Below are 12,800 nucleotides of genomic sequence, written 5' to 3'. Positions count from 1 at the left end.
GGTTGTACGTACAAGAACCCCCTCTAATCGCACCAAGTACCTCTCGTACCATGGGCGATTTTCCCGTCTGTCAGCGGTCACTCATATGACTACGGAGTACAAGCATGCACTATTGCACTTTATGACACTTTATGACATAACTCGAACTGCGTACCCGCACCCGTACGATCCTCGTAGGTAATCTCACATTATCGAGGTATCCTGCTCCCTGCGCCCTGCTGCCTGCCTGCTTTGTGATCGTAGTCATGATTGTGGTGGTGATGGCACGTACCGAGTACTTAACTCATTTTCCAAGGCGGAGAACAAGCAGGGGGGCGACGGGGCGCAACACGGGACAAAAGAGGATTCAAGAGAGATATGAGATATTGTACACTGTCCACTGTTCACTGTCCAGTGTACATTTATACGCTCGCCGAATTAGAAGATACCTGCATAGATCTCGACGAGGCAGATAAGAGAGATAATTTACCGAGTACTCGGTAACAAAACACTGCCATGACTGTGTGAGAACCTATTTCTCTGATAAACAGTAAATTAATCAATACATCCAAGTGCACCCGGTACGAGTTATATAGTAGACGAGTCGTGTCAAATCATATCGGTGGACTTGTATAAATGCAATGTACATGTCTTCGGTATTACATGGTATAATTCCTCATAAACTCATCTCCAAGTACTTGGTAACATATATCATGAGTATAGTATGTATGTATATACACTGATCAAACGTAGCTTTCCATCCCGCTTATTCATACGAGTCGGTGGGCAGCAAGGTACTCGTACTTTAGTATTCTCATTCTCAACAGGTCATTTTGGTTTCCCAAGATAAGCGACATCTAACAAGGACAATTGCACAATTGGTCGCGGCCCAACTCATTTCTTTGCAATTGGAAATCATCACCAAAAACTTCATCCAGAAAAAGAACTCATGGCCGCCCTCATGGCTCTCGTGGCTCTTCGGCCTGGCCATCCCACGTCCCAAACGCCGGTACTCCTAACAAAATCCTGGGAATACTTTCACAAATTCCCCCTTGTTTTCTGCAATTTAGACCGCTTGAACCTGAAGATTCACCATCTGCTTCAGCAGACTGCAGTCCTCGCAACGCACCAGCTTCTCCAATACCCGAACTCTTTCAGTCAATCTGTGGATTTCGTTTTCCATGTGTCGCATTTCGACTTCAGTCTGATTGACATAGTTCATGGCCTCGGTCAGCACATCGCTCTTGCGCACCTTCGGTGGAGGGAGACCGCTGGCCGAGTTCGCGGCTTCGATCTCACCATCTTCGCCCACTTTGGGCCCGTAATGAGATGCTTGGAGGGTGTTGTGCAACTGGGAGATTTTGGCATTGAGGTTTTCGCGGTACTTGCGTTCCACGAGTGAGTGAGCTTGTTTGGCTCGTTGTTTGGCATCCGCCTTGGATGGAGCAGTGGACTTCGCAGTCGGCTGTTCTTCGTCCTCGTCATCCGAGGCCAATGACGCAGCTGTGGTCATGGTCGGACTGGTTCGGTTTTGACGGCGAGCGTTGGTAGCCGAAGTTCTTCGAGGAGGTAGAGGGACAGTGTCAGGCAGCTCGGTGGTTGCAGTGGTGGAACTTGATGAGCGTCGGGTGGCTGAAGAACGAGAAGTGCTGGTGTTGGTCCTCGAGCTCAACCTGGGCGGCTGATGTAGCTCGACAGACATGCTGTCGTTGCTGATCATGGTCTCACTGGGCGAGGTCGTCGACCCCGTGATGCAGGGCACGGAGGTGCACTCCTCAATCGGTGGCAGAGTGGTAAAGTTCATGCAAGGGGCGTCAGGGCCGCAGCGTTGTGGCTGGCAGCTGTCTACTTGGCCTGCGATGAGAGGACAGAGCTTTTCGGTTGAATCCGTCTTGGATGCTATCGAAGCAGCGATAGGATCCAGGTTACTCATGGAGCGGGTGGTGTTGACAGAGTCTGAAGGTGATAATGTTGTCGTGAGACTGTTGTCGTTGTTTAGCATAGTTGCATCGTCATCAGCGCGTGAGCTGAGCCTCGACTGATTCATGGGTGGAAGATTTGCCTCCATGTTGAGAAGCTGAGAGTAGGAATATTGGTTGTTAGAGTACATGTCTCCTGAGGATCGTCGTGCCTCGGGAGACTGTTGATGGGAAGAAGAGGTCATCAGGCTACCCGTCGACCCCTGGCGGTGATTGGAAGAGTGAAGATACGCCAACGGATCCTGATCTCTGTCCATGGCGGTTGAGTATTTTTGGTCGAGGGGTTGGTGTGAGTGCAGTGTCCCCCGTGACGAAGTCGTGGTAGTGAGCGGAGCAGTGGTGAAGTCCATCTCATGCCACCCCGTGAAATCAATCGAGTCGGGGACGACCATGGCCAGCTGGGGATGCAGAGTTTGAAATGCAGGTTGTCCGTCAAAGTCAGGAGAGCCGTCCTGCTGGTGGAACAGCTGCCGAAAGGGCATTGTGTCCACCGACATGACTACTTTGCCTTGCTGTCCCGTTGGTTTCCTTTGGTTTCAGAGGCTTTGTTCATACAACAGGACCTTCAAGGTCCGAAAGATTACCGTCTCGCGATGGCCGAATCAACCCACTAAGCGCTGACTCGGAGGTTTGTCTACCAGTCTTTTGTCGGCGCTGTCCTCGCTTCAGCCCGATTGCGACCGTCGTTCAGCACTAAACGGAGTGATTGTGGGCGACCTGGGGCGGGTAGTGTTCGAGGGTAGGAGAGTGTCAGGCCACAATGACGGTGTTAAGAGGGAATTTAGACAGCGGTGGAGATTTTGGTGTTTGTTGTAGAAGAAGTAAGTCGAGTGACGACGTTGGGAACTCGGCACAGCAAATCCGGAGAATTCCAGTCAGGAGTACAGGGAAGGGTGTTCGGGTAGAGTTGGCGTTGCCAGAGGGTGAGTAAGAGCCCCTCGGTCACACCACGCCTCCCAGCAGCTGTATTGCCAAGCTGTTAGCTGTATTATGTGGACCACTAATCGTGTGAGAATTGATGCTGCGCCTCGGTAGCGGTACCTGCAGTACGTGGAAAAATTACCGGACGGGTCTGGACCCACGCGGAGATTGTTCCAGACTCCCGGGCATGAGACAGGTCGAGAGTTTTTGTAATGACGGATATACCACCGCAAAATTGGGTGAAATGCTTTGTTTATGACGAGAATAAATCTTCGTGGCCTGACCACCTGTGGGGCTCGATTCTTCCCTCTACCGTTGGATCAGCCACTCACTTCTCTCTCCCGTCCTATTCCCCTTTCAGCCCCCTTCAGCCTTGGATCCTGCGCATCTTCGCGTCCAGAGTGTGAGAGACCAGTCCCCAGTTGTGGCATGGCCCGGAGGCCGCCGTCGTCGATCACCTTTTGTGCCTGTCACCAGAGAACTCGTCCTCTTTACCTGCGAACTGGTGATGCGATCACACTACATACCTGTGTTCTTTTGAGTTCTGGGTTCCTGAAGATCGATTGCCGTGTGCTGATGGCTGCAGAGTAACCACACTCTATGCTGTCCACCACCAATGGATGAAGTCGGGCAAGTAAATCTGTGCCTGGCCAGAGCAACCAGATCGCAACAGTTAAAACCTCGTCATGAGCCTGCGATGGAATCACGGTAGGTCACACCAACAAACAACTCAACTCAACCTTGCAATTCTTCTGTGAGAGCTCCTCCAAAACAAAAAGCCAGAACCAAGTCTTCCTTCCCCCAAGTTTTACTACTCTATACAACCAACAACATCAAACCGCCAAGATGAACGCCATTCGTCAAATCATTTCACGACGCTCTGTCATGGCCATGGGCCCTCGCCTCACCTCCCCTGCTCGATATGCTTCGACAGCCGTATCACATCAAGCCCACCCCAGCATGTCCCCAAAGGACAGACAATTCATGAGAGGGATCTTCACCGTGGCGACTGTTGGAACTGCAGGTGCTGTGGCTTATGGGGTAAGTCTTACCGAACCTTGAGGGGTTTCTTACCTATGAATGCTTCTTTAAACTTTCTCCCTCCTCCCCAAGCTTGACGCGTAACATACACACTCTGTCTTTCTTCTGCCAAGAGTCAAGGCTAACAAGGGTGTTCCTCTCCAGGCTGCCAGATCAGGTGGACGGATGGCCAATCGCTTCTCCAAGCGGAATTCAACCCTCGACAGCACCAAATGGTTCGCCGAGAGCTCAGAATATAACCGGACGTTGGGCAGCAAGCACTAGAGTCTGGCTCATTCCAGAAGATGATAACAGGACATAACGGTGTAATAAAGAAAGGCGTTTCCAAATGTTTCGATGGAGCGGGTTATCTGGGCACAGCGACCCGTGTGGAGTTATGGCGACAGATGAATCGAAGCAGCTTCCCCGCAGTGGTCAGTTATGTATGATCTTTGGGGCATTTTGAAAAAGAAGAACGACAGAACGAAAGGATTCTCGTAGAGAACAAGACGGCAAGACAAAAATCCCGAAATGCACGACTTGAGAGCGTCGGCAGCGATATTGTGTGTTGTGTGTGTGCGTCGTCGAGCCATTTGACGAGCACCAGACCAGAGAATTCATTTCACCTTGTATATAGTTCCAAGTTACACCTTTTTGGGTATCACAAGGGGCCAAAAACCCCCAAATTCTGAAAAACAAAGAAAAGTTCCATCTGTCCATCCAGTAACATGCGCTTTTGTTTCCCATGCGGCCGCCTGGCTCGAGACAAGCCCAAGCGAGAATCTCCAAACCCCAAAACCATCAAAACTCCGCGCCAAGAACGACAGACACGAGAAGCTGAAAAAAGATACGAGCAGCGAGTACTCGGTAGTACTGGCCAGCATGGGTTTCCCCAAAGAGATCTCAGCCCTACCCAAGCACCTCCCCCGAAGCCGAAGCCGCTGCGGAGCGGGTGCTCACAAGGGGTATCAGAGGACGAATGGCCCATATATCGTCCTCTTGCTCGTCTTGGTCCTGCGTGTCATACTTGGCGTGCACCGAGTCGAAGGTGGGACTGGAGCATTCGGACCGTTGGCCCTCGCTCTCGTAGTCGGTGCAGCTGCTGTCGTCGCTTTCGGCTGAGGTGTCCTCGTTGTCAGACCATTCGCCGTCGCAGCTGTCATAGTCGCTGTCATCTTCTTCCTCACTGCTATACTCCTCAGCATTGCTGTATTGTGCCGCCGCGGCTCTGATCTGTGCAATCGTCGCCAATTGGACTTCGAGCGCGGCCTGGAATTCCTTGAACGAAGGTACTTGGTGTTGGATATATTCCGAGAGCTCGTTTGATTCGGGCCTTGTTGTTTCTGCCGCGGGCGGCTGCTGCTGGGTCTGCTGTGTTTGGTTTGTAAAGGTCCGTGTTCGGTCGTAGACTGATACATGGCCCAAGACCCTCCGTAACCTGGGCTCCTCGCGGGATGACTCTGTGTTCAGCTTCCAGTGTGATTTGAATAGTAGTCTTGCAGCAGATTGAGAGGCCGTCTCTGGTTGGGGTTGAGGTCGGGGTTGAGGTTGAGGCTGAGGCTGAGGTTTAGAGGCAAAGCACCGCGGGTTGTGCGAGGAGAGAGCAGCTAGTTGCTCCATGATGTTTTGTGTATTATTTGTTTGTGAGATCTCTTGGGCTTATGAGAACAGAGACTCCTTCAGAGGTGTTTTGAGCAGCAACTGTCAAGAGCAAGAGAAACAGTCAAAGCCTGATAACGGAGGAGAAGAAGCTTGGGAACAGGTGCCTTCTTGAACTCTTTGCTTTCATTAGGCTGGGCCAAAAGAACACGAGCCTGTGCTTCTAGGCCATGAATCAACATCGGTGTGGACGAGAGGAGGAACCTTGTTAGCCCAACCCATTCTCGGGACTCAATCCTAGTTAGCCACGTTGACGGTGGAATCGGGGTCCACCAAGAAAACCATGCTTGAAAGGGGAAGACGACAAGCAAGGGGGTACGTGAAATCATTCGACGATCCAACCTTCTGGATGCCATGCGGCTGAGAGAGGGAAGATTCTGGGGGTGGGAAATGGTGTTCCTAACAGCGACTAGAAGGTGAAAGGAGAAGCGAGGGTCCCAGCAGTGGAGCAGAGGCATGGCCAGGAATGGCCAGGAATGGCTAGGAATTGCCAGTTCGGGGACCACTCAGCAAGCGACACGAAAAGGCAGACTTTTTAGGCCGTGTTGAGGCTGCAGGGAGCTGTTCGAGCTGTTCGTGAGTGACAAGCCATTTCCCCACCCGGGCAGGAAACTATCGACTTTGTGGAAGCAATTCCAGCCTTGGGATTTGAGAAAAAAGAGTTTAGAGGGGGCCACGGGAAATGAGATGCATGATTGGCGCAGCCAGCCCATGCAAACCCAAAGGCAAAATGAACAAAGACAAAGGAAGGAGAATATGATGATGACGGCAAGCTTCATGAGCGGGGGAGAATAGGCAAACAAAAGACGAACCAAAAAGACTGACGAACAAAACCAGCCTTGATCCAGCCAGGCCCACGGAGAAGCCACACGACGGACAACTGGCGTTGGCGTTTGTCGCTACACCAGTTTGAGCCCAACTCTCGCTTACAAGAGGCTGGATTGGGACTCGTGGGACTCGGCAAGCAGGGGGCGACCAGGGGAGATTTGACACATGATGCTGTCAATTCCATGAGACAAAAAGTCAAGAAGGCGTCGTGCGTGTCGCAGATTACCGAAACCAGCCTTATCCTCATGGTTTGGCTGGCGTGCTGGGCTACGGTGCCAACTCCCGATGTGGACGCGACTTTTGACTCCCAGACTCGCCAGAATCCCAGCCGTGTGCGCCACCGATCTGGTCTATCGAGAGCCTAGGGATTGAAAAGGGGCTGATCCCGTGCGTGTTGTTGACTTGTGTTGTGAGCTTGATCAACCACGCTCTCGTTTCAGCAAAGCTCGCCAGCTTATCATGCAGCGATCAGAGCAGATGAGATTGCATCACAAAGTATGTAAATGCCATGCCATGGCACGTGCATGGCCATCAGTGGCTTATGTAATGAAGGCCAAGCATCGGAATCGGAGAAATATTTGGACGCCCTCAAGGCACCAGCCAATCATCTCCCGATCCAATCCGATCCCCTCTGTGTGGCGAATCTCTTACCCCAACTTCAACATCCAACATCATGACTTGACCTACCACCTACTTACCTAGTTCTCTATTTCTCCCTCTCCATCACTGTCAACAAGTGTCCATCCGCCTGGTGGGTAAACATCATGGCGTCGTCGGGAGGACACCTCTTGGTCTCCAAGGCCATGAGGCTGGTCAAATTCGCTGCCGAGAAGACGGGGAGGTTTATTCGTGACAAGATCCCGCAGGCAACCAAGCCACTCGAGGCCGACGTCCAGCCTGCCTACGCCCGTGTCTCTCAACGTCAACAACCCGTCAACCGCCTCGCACAGATCCGGCAGACCCAGAGCCGCTGGTATAGCACAAAATTGCACGGTTTCAACAACACCAGACACTACTCTTCGCAGTCTGGTCCGAATGCCCGCCCGACTCGTGCATCCCATCCTTCCTCACGCACTGCTGCGGCGGTAGGGCGACTGACTGGCCGTGCCCCTTTCGCATCGACCCTTCGACCAAACCTTACTGGAGGCACTCTATGCCGTCACGCAGGTGGCTATGGACTAGGAGGTGGTCGAGTCGGTGGAGCCAGATACTTCTCTCACTCTCCTGCGGCGCAAGCACAGGTGGTGACCAATGTCTCGCAGGCTGTACGAGCATTCTGGCTCTCAGGACAAAAAGCCCGTTTCGACGGAGCCAATCCCCGCACTGGCGAGAAGCGCTTCCGAGCTGTGTCTAGCCTTCAGGAAGATGCCAGGCATACCATGGGCATGTCATCAAAGACTGCACCCGGGTCTTTTATCGACTTCAAGGTTTCTCCTACTATTACCGCCATTGGGCCCTTGGCCAGTGTCCCTCGCTCGCCTTCTACCACGTCCTGTGACTACGAGGCCCAACAGGACACCTTGAACAACGCCACGCTCATGTCCAACCTCTCGATTGATTTTGCCCGCGCGTTGAAAGACCTTGCAGCCGTCATGAACGATCTCAAGCACTTGGCAACATTGGGCGATCTCCCCATCGTCCTGCATGATAGCACGACCCTCCGCGTCCGCTTCCCTGGCTGCGACGCAGATACTGTGGAGGCTCTGTGTCGGGAACTCAACATCAAGCGCGGCATGGTGGGCCAGGACGAGGACTTTGACGCAAGGAACGGGACGGAAATGGCACTGTTGTTTCCATTTGCACCCAGCAAGACGGCCAGTGAAGCAGGCTTCAAGGACTCCATCTGTGGTTACGGCGATCGGCCGGTCAAACGCATCAAGAAAGACCACGTCGAGTGGCAGGAGATGCTCACCCCACCCCAACGTGTCTCTGAGGGCTTCTCGCACATTTCGGTCACGAGCAAGTCTCCCGACGCGTTTGAAATAATCGACGACGCCTTGGCCGAAAACCCCTGGATGTCCAGCCCCCGGGACTATTCCAGCCTGCACGAGAGCGAACTGCTAGATGACGACGAAGATGTCGCCGCCATGTACTTTTTCCAGCCACGGAACAACATCTCCGCAAGAGAAGGCTATCCCGACCACTCACTCGACAATGGCTACGAGGGTCTGGAAGGCATTTACCGGTTCATCGAGGAGTGCGACCGTGCCCGGTCTTGACCGATTCGCTTGGAGAAAGTGTCGTCCCGGGCTATTGCCTCAGAATGCTCTACCCCCACGCCGATCGGATAGGCCTGGTTTTTTTTTCCCCTGTCGTTTTTCCCTTTTTTTGTCGGATCTTCCCATCTTGGAGGACATGCCCCATTACGGTCATGATCACGGCTGGGTGGACTTTGGTTTCAAATGTCCCCGCCGGGCTCAGCGCTCTTTGACGACAGACAGTTGCAAATGTATCGAAAAACAAGCTACATACACACATACATCTACAGAGCTCCCCAGAATGAAATGAAAAACTTTACTCTTCATTGTATCAATACATGATATCATGTCCTTCTAATTCATTACATGGTTGGTCCTTATACACAAAGCTGTGTTCGTAGAGGTGGACACCAAAACCTGTGGATCGTCGAGCGGACCGTGTATTTCGCCGACAAACTCCTCGCTTGTGCTGCATTAGGGGTATTCTGATGCTTCCCAACGCATCCCTGCCGTATGCGCCTATATGGCGTACACCGTGGGTTCTTCGCCGGAAGAGAGGCATGCTTGCAATCTTCTAGAATGCAGACCTCGGCCATCAAAGTAGAGTTGCCACTCCACAATCAACCGTCACCGACATGTCCATCCCCGTCGGTATTTCTATACCCACTCCTCAGCCTGTGCTTGAGCTGCTCGTTTTCTTTCATGGCGTCGTCCCTCGCCTGCTCCAGCTCGTCAATCTTCTCCTGCAGTCCTGCGATTTCGTCTTCGGCGCCCGAGGAGAACTCCTCAATAATCTTGAACACGCGCCAGAGTCGCAGGACGACGACCAGGGAGCCGGCTTCTTCCAGTGGACCGCGCAGCAGGACGTCGATGATGAAAGCGGCAATGATGACGAGGGCATCGAAGATGTGGAACGAGTTGTTAAAGTACCTGCACCAGAAATATTGAGGTTAATGGGTGACTGTCAAGAGTATATAGAGGGCATTCATTACCTGAACCCAAACGCGAAAACACTGCCCAGCAATTCCGCCATGAACAGACACGAGAAGGTCAGACTCGCATATCCAAGCACGTCGTTTGCCCGCTGCCACGCCCTCAAATTGAACCCTTCCTCCCCGGCATGTTCGCACATGTGCAGACTGATGAGGAAATCGGCAAAGATGCAGCATATATCGGCCGAGACCAGGAGGATCACGAAGTAGTGGCCCCATTTGGACGAGAACCAGTGCTGCAGCGAGTGGCGGAGTTTCCACACGGAGCTGTCTTCGCCGTGGATCTTGACGATGTGGCAAGCGATAAAGTCCTGCGATTGATGGAGAGCAGAGATGAACTGGCGGTCGGACGGGAGGAGAGGCGTGTATTCAGTGGTGTTAGTCGTGGCTTGGACGGGCGATTGCCCGGTTTCGGGATCGGCCATAGTGGTGGTGATTAGGACTCGACTATTTCGTACCCAGTCTATCGGTCTAGTTGTCAGGTGTACTCAGTGCGAGCATCGTGCTGGACGGGCTGATTCAAAGGTCGCGAATCCTTATACTTGCAGAAGGAGGCAGTGAGTGTATACACTGCCCGACAGATGGTTCAGGTGGATTAGCTAGATCTGCGCCGTGATCGTAGGAATGAGAACATAAAACGAACAGCGACCTTTTGAATCTCTCATCAGTGGCTACGACAGAGGGCACAGCTGAGCGCCCTGCGGCTGAGACTTTGTTCAATGATTGCGCAAGGGCCACCAGGGCGAGATGAATTGATGACGTAGGGCTTCTTCTGCCGCGTACCTGCCGTAAGTGGACGGGAACCAGGGAGTCAGGGAGCCAGGGAGTCAACGAGGCCTCCAGAGCAAGCAAAAGCTCGGAAAAATGATCCAGCGAAACCGCAGAGTCCCCCTTTGGAAGCGACATCACATACTCTACCAGTACATCCCTACCTCTAGGAGTTTGCTGCAGCAGAGGGCAGAGGATGCACCCGCCGACCCAGTGAGTGACCACAGGCCCATGATCTCCGACCCACTCCTTCCTCTGGCTTTGCTTAGGAAAGTGACTTGGGAGGGAGAGACCAGGCTGCGCACCCTCTCGGAACAACTCTCCCCGAGGGGAGGCTCGGAGGATGCTTGATCGGAAGCATCATTGAACCAGAATACTGGTCGTTTCAAGCTCGCACTTCTCCACGATACATGCCCATGGAGGAGGCGAGTCTCTCCAACTCCAACCCCTTTTTTTTTCCACCCATTGAGTTTTTTACCCTCGGGGCACGCGGGGAAGGGCCGGCCGCGAAGGAAAAGCCCTCAATGGAGGAGTTACTGATTGATGTGGGAGATGGAGGAGAACATTGTTGATTTATATGCAAGACCATATGGTCTCGGCAGAGTGGGGATTCTTCCTCCCCTCGAGTCAAGTATATCGCCATCGTTCTTGGAATCTGAGCACACCTAGATTGACGGGGCTACAAGGCTGGAGGGTGAGCAAAGCATACTCGAGGAAAAGAAAAAAAAAAACACGAGCAACATAACAGACCATGCCGACAATCTTCCCAAATAATCTATATCGCCTCCGGCAAGTAGGTCATGTGTGCAAGGTATAGTCATCCCCCAATTCCCTGTCTCTCGATCTCGCATTCTCCAGTCCCTCTGAGCACCTCTTCATCTCCTCTTCCTCCCCCATCTTTGCTTTGCCGACCACGTCCAGAACAACATTGTCGAGACCCCCCTTTGAGACGAACAAGTCATCATAACCAGCCAGGTGTATGAGCACAGGCATTCGGGATCAAACTCACGCCGTCGGCGTCGGTCGTGCAGATTGCAGCCTCGGCCGGCTTCGACACACTCTTCATCGACCTCGAGCATTCGACCTTGTCCGTCAGCGATGCCAGCCAGCTTTGCACGACGGGTCTGTTGGCAGGGATAACTCCGTTCGTGAGAGTCCCGTATCAATGCGGTGACGGATTCGTCCAGAAGGTCTTGGACGGAGGAGCCATGGGCGTCATTTTCCCCCATGTGAGCACGAGAGGTACGTGTCAAGGGAATGAGTGGCGGCTATATTTGAACCACCCATGTTTTGCACACGCGCACACAAGTGGCCCCTCATCCACGAATGCCCTGAAGCATGTCTCTTTTTGAGGCTTTGGCGCCTTTCTTTTCTCCTTGCTCCCACCTTTTCATCAAAAAAACTTGGATTCCTTTGTGACCGATCACATAGCTGAGGCCGAATCCGCCGTCTCCATATCGAAATACCCGCCAGTCGGAAAACGTTCGATGACCGGGCAACTCCCCCAGTTCGCATACGCGGCCCAGCCACACTCCGTCGTGATCTCCGAATCCAACGACCTGGGCTCGACCGTCATCGTCATGATCGAAACCCAGGAGGCTCTGGAAAACCTCGACGCCATCGCCTCCGTCCCAGGCGTCGACGTGCTCCTCGTCGGGTCCAATGACTTGTCCATCGAGCTCGGCATTCCCTCGCAGTTTGACAGCCCGGTGTACAAGGCCGCGATGGAGAAAGTGAGTCAGGCGTGCAAGAAGCACGGCAAGATCATGGGACTGGGCGGGGTTTACGACAATCCCACGATCCACGGCTGGGCGGTGCATGACTTGGGCGTGGGTTATATCCTGGGCGGCCAGGATTCGAGTTTCATTGCAAAAGGAGCAAAGGCTTGTGCTGATGCGTTGGTGAAAGTGGAGAAGAAACAATCCTGAGAACTCCCTGGCACAATATACACCGGCAAGCCATTGATGCTTGGTTGCCTTGAGCTAGAAATGCCGATATAAAAGAATACAAGAAAGCTGGAGATAGCAGCGCAGTTGGTCGTAGCGCCACTCCTCGTCAACTCGTTGGCCTAGTTCGTCCTGTATGAGACCGGTACTACACAGGACTGCGTAAGCTCGCGGTTTGCTGGATTGAGAGTGCATAAAAGATGTGCCATTTGCGGCGACTGCTGCCCGGAAATGCTCAAAGGCATTCAAGTGGGAGCACCACAACATCTGGCGTAGACGTTTTGGTCAACGTCACAGTATGACCACTCCTGAACAGGAGATTTTGAGGAAGGCAGTGGTAATCCTCCGAGAGGACTGTCGTGTAGCTAGGCTCATGCTGTGAATTCCTTGCAATCTGCTTCGTACCTCCAGGGAGTCTCAGTGCGAAGCAGCCAGCGGCAATCGCAGAAACTCGAGCAGACATCGTGTTGACCTGGTTGGAACTGTGAGAAGGCATTCAGCAGAACGCTG

At 53.0% G+C, this 12,800-nt stretch overlaps 6 protein-coding genes across 6 annotated transcripts; 3 read left to right on the top strand and 3 right to left on the bottom strand.

The window, feature by feature from the left end:
- Positions 1-1,045: 1,045 nt before the first annotated feature.
- AYO20_03500 (hypothetical protein) lies at positions 1,046-2,440 on the bottom strand (the record flags this gene model as incomplete). Its single annotated transcript, XM_022641803.1, has 1 exon — positions 1,046-2,440. The coding sequence occupies one exon, from the start codon at positions 2,438-2,440 to the stop codon at positions 1,046-1,048; it is 1,395 nt and encodes a 464-aa protein (XP_022502336.1).
- Positions 2,441-3,725: 1,285 nt separating this feature from the next.
- On the top strand, positions 3,726-4,184 carry AYO20_03499 (hypothetical protein; the record flags this gene model as incomplete). Its single annotated transcript, XM_022641802.1, has 2 exons — positions 3,726-3,920; positions 4,065-4,184. The coding sequence occupies 2 exons, from the start codon at positions 3,726-3,728 to the stop codon at positions 4,182-4,184; spliced, it is 315 nt and encodes a 104-aa protein (XP_022502335.1).
- Positions 4,185-4,808: 624 nt separating this feature from the next.
- AYO20_03498 (hypothetical protein) lies at positions 4,809-5,519 on the bottom strand (the record flags this gene model as incomplete). Its single annotated transcript, XM_022641801.1, has 1 exon — positions 4,809-5,519. One exon carries the CDS (start codon positions 5,517-5,519, stop codon positions 4,809-4,811), a length of 711 nt encoding a protein of 236 aa, XP_022502334.1.
- A 1,631-nt stretch (positions 5,520-7,150) lies between these two features.
- Positions 7,151-8,605, top strand: AYO20_03497 (hypothetical protein; the record flags this gene model as incomplete). Its single annotated transcript, XM_022641800.1, has 1 exon — positions 7,151-8,605. One exon carries the CDS (start codon positions 7,151-7,153, stop codon positions 8,603-8,605), a length of 1,455 nt encoding a protein of 484 aa, XP_022502333.1.
- A 599-nt stretch (positions 8,606-9,204) lies between these two features.
- Positions 9,205-10,001, bottom strand: AYO20_03496 (hypothetical protein; the record flags this gene model as incomplete). The annotated part of the gene is made up of 2 exons (XM_022641799.1): positions 9,205-9,514; positions 9,577-10,001. 2 exons carry the CDS (start codon positions 9,999-10,001, stop codon positions 9,205-9,207), a joined length of 735 nt encoding a protein of 244 aa, XP_022502332.1.
- A 1,094-nt stretch (positions 10,002-11,095) lies between these two features.
- AYO20_03495 (hypothetical protein) lies at positions 11,096-12,272 on the top strand (the record flags this gene model as incomplete). The annotated part of the gene is made up of 3 exons (XM_022641798.1): positions 11,096-11,137; positions 11,334-11,586; positions 11,776-12,272. The coding sequence occupies 3 exons, from the start codon at positions 11,096-11,098 to the stop codon at positions 12,270-12,272; spliced, it is 792 nt and encodes a 263-aa protein (XP_022502331.1).
- Positions 12,273-12,800: the final 528 nt, after the last annotated feature.

This window comes from Fonsecaea nubica, assembly GCF_001646965.1.
Source record: "Fonsecaea nubica strain CBS 269.64 chromosome Unknown Scaff16, whole genome shotgun sequence".
NCBI classification, from domain to species: Eukaryota; Fungi; Ascomycota; class Eurotiomycetes; order Chaetothyriales; family Herpotrichiellaceae; genus Fonsecaea; species Fonsecaea nubica.
The sequence above is the reverse complement of the archived record's forward strand: the minus strand, read 5'-3'. Positions and strand labels throughout refer to the sequence as shown.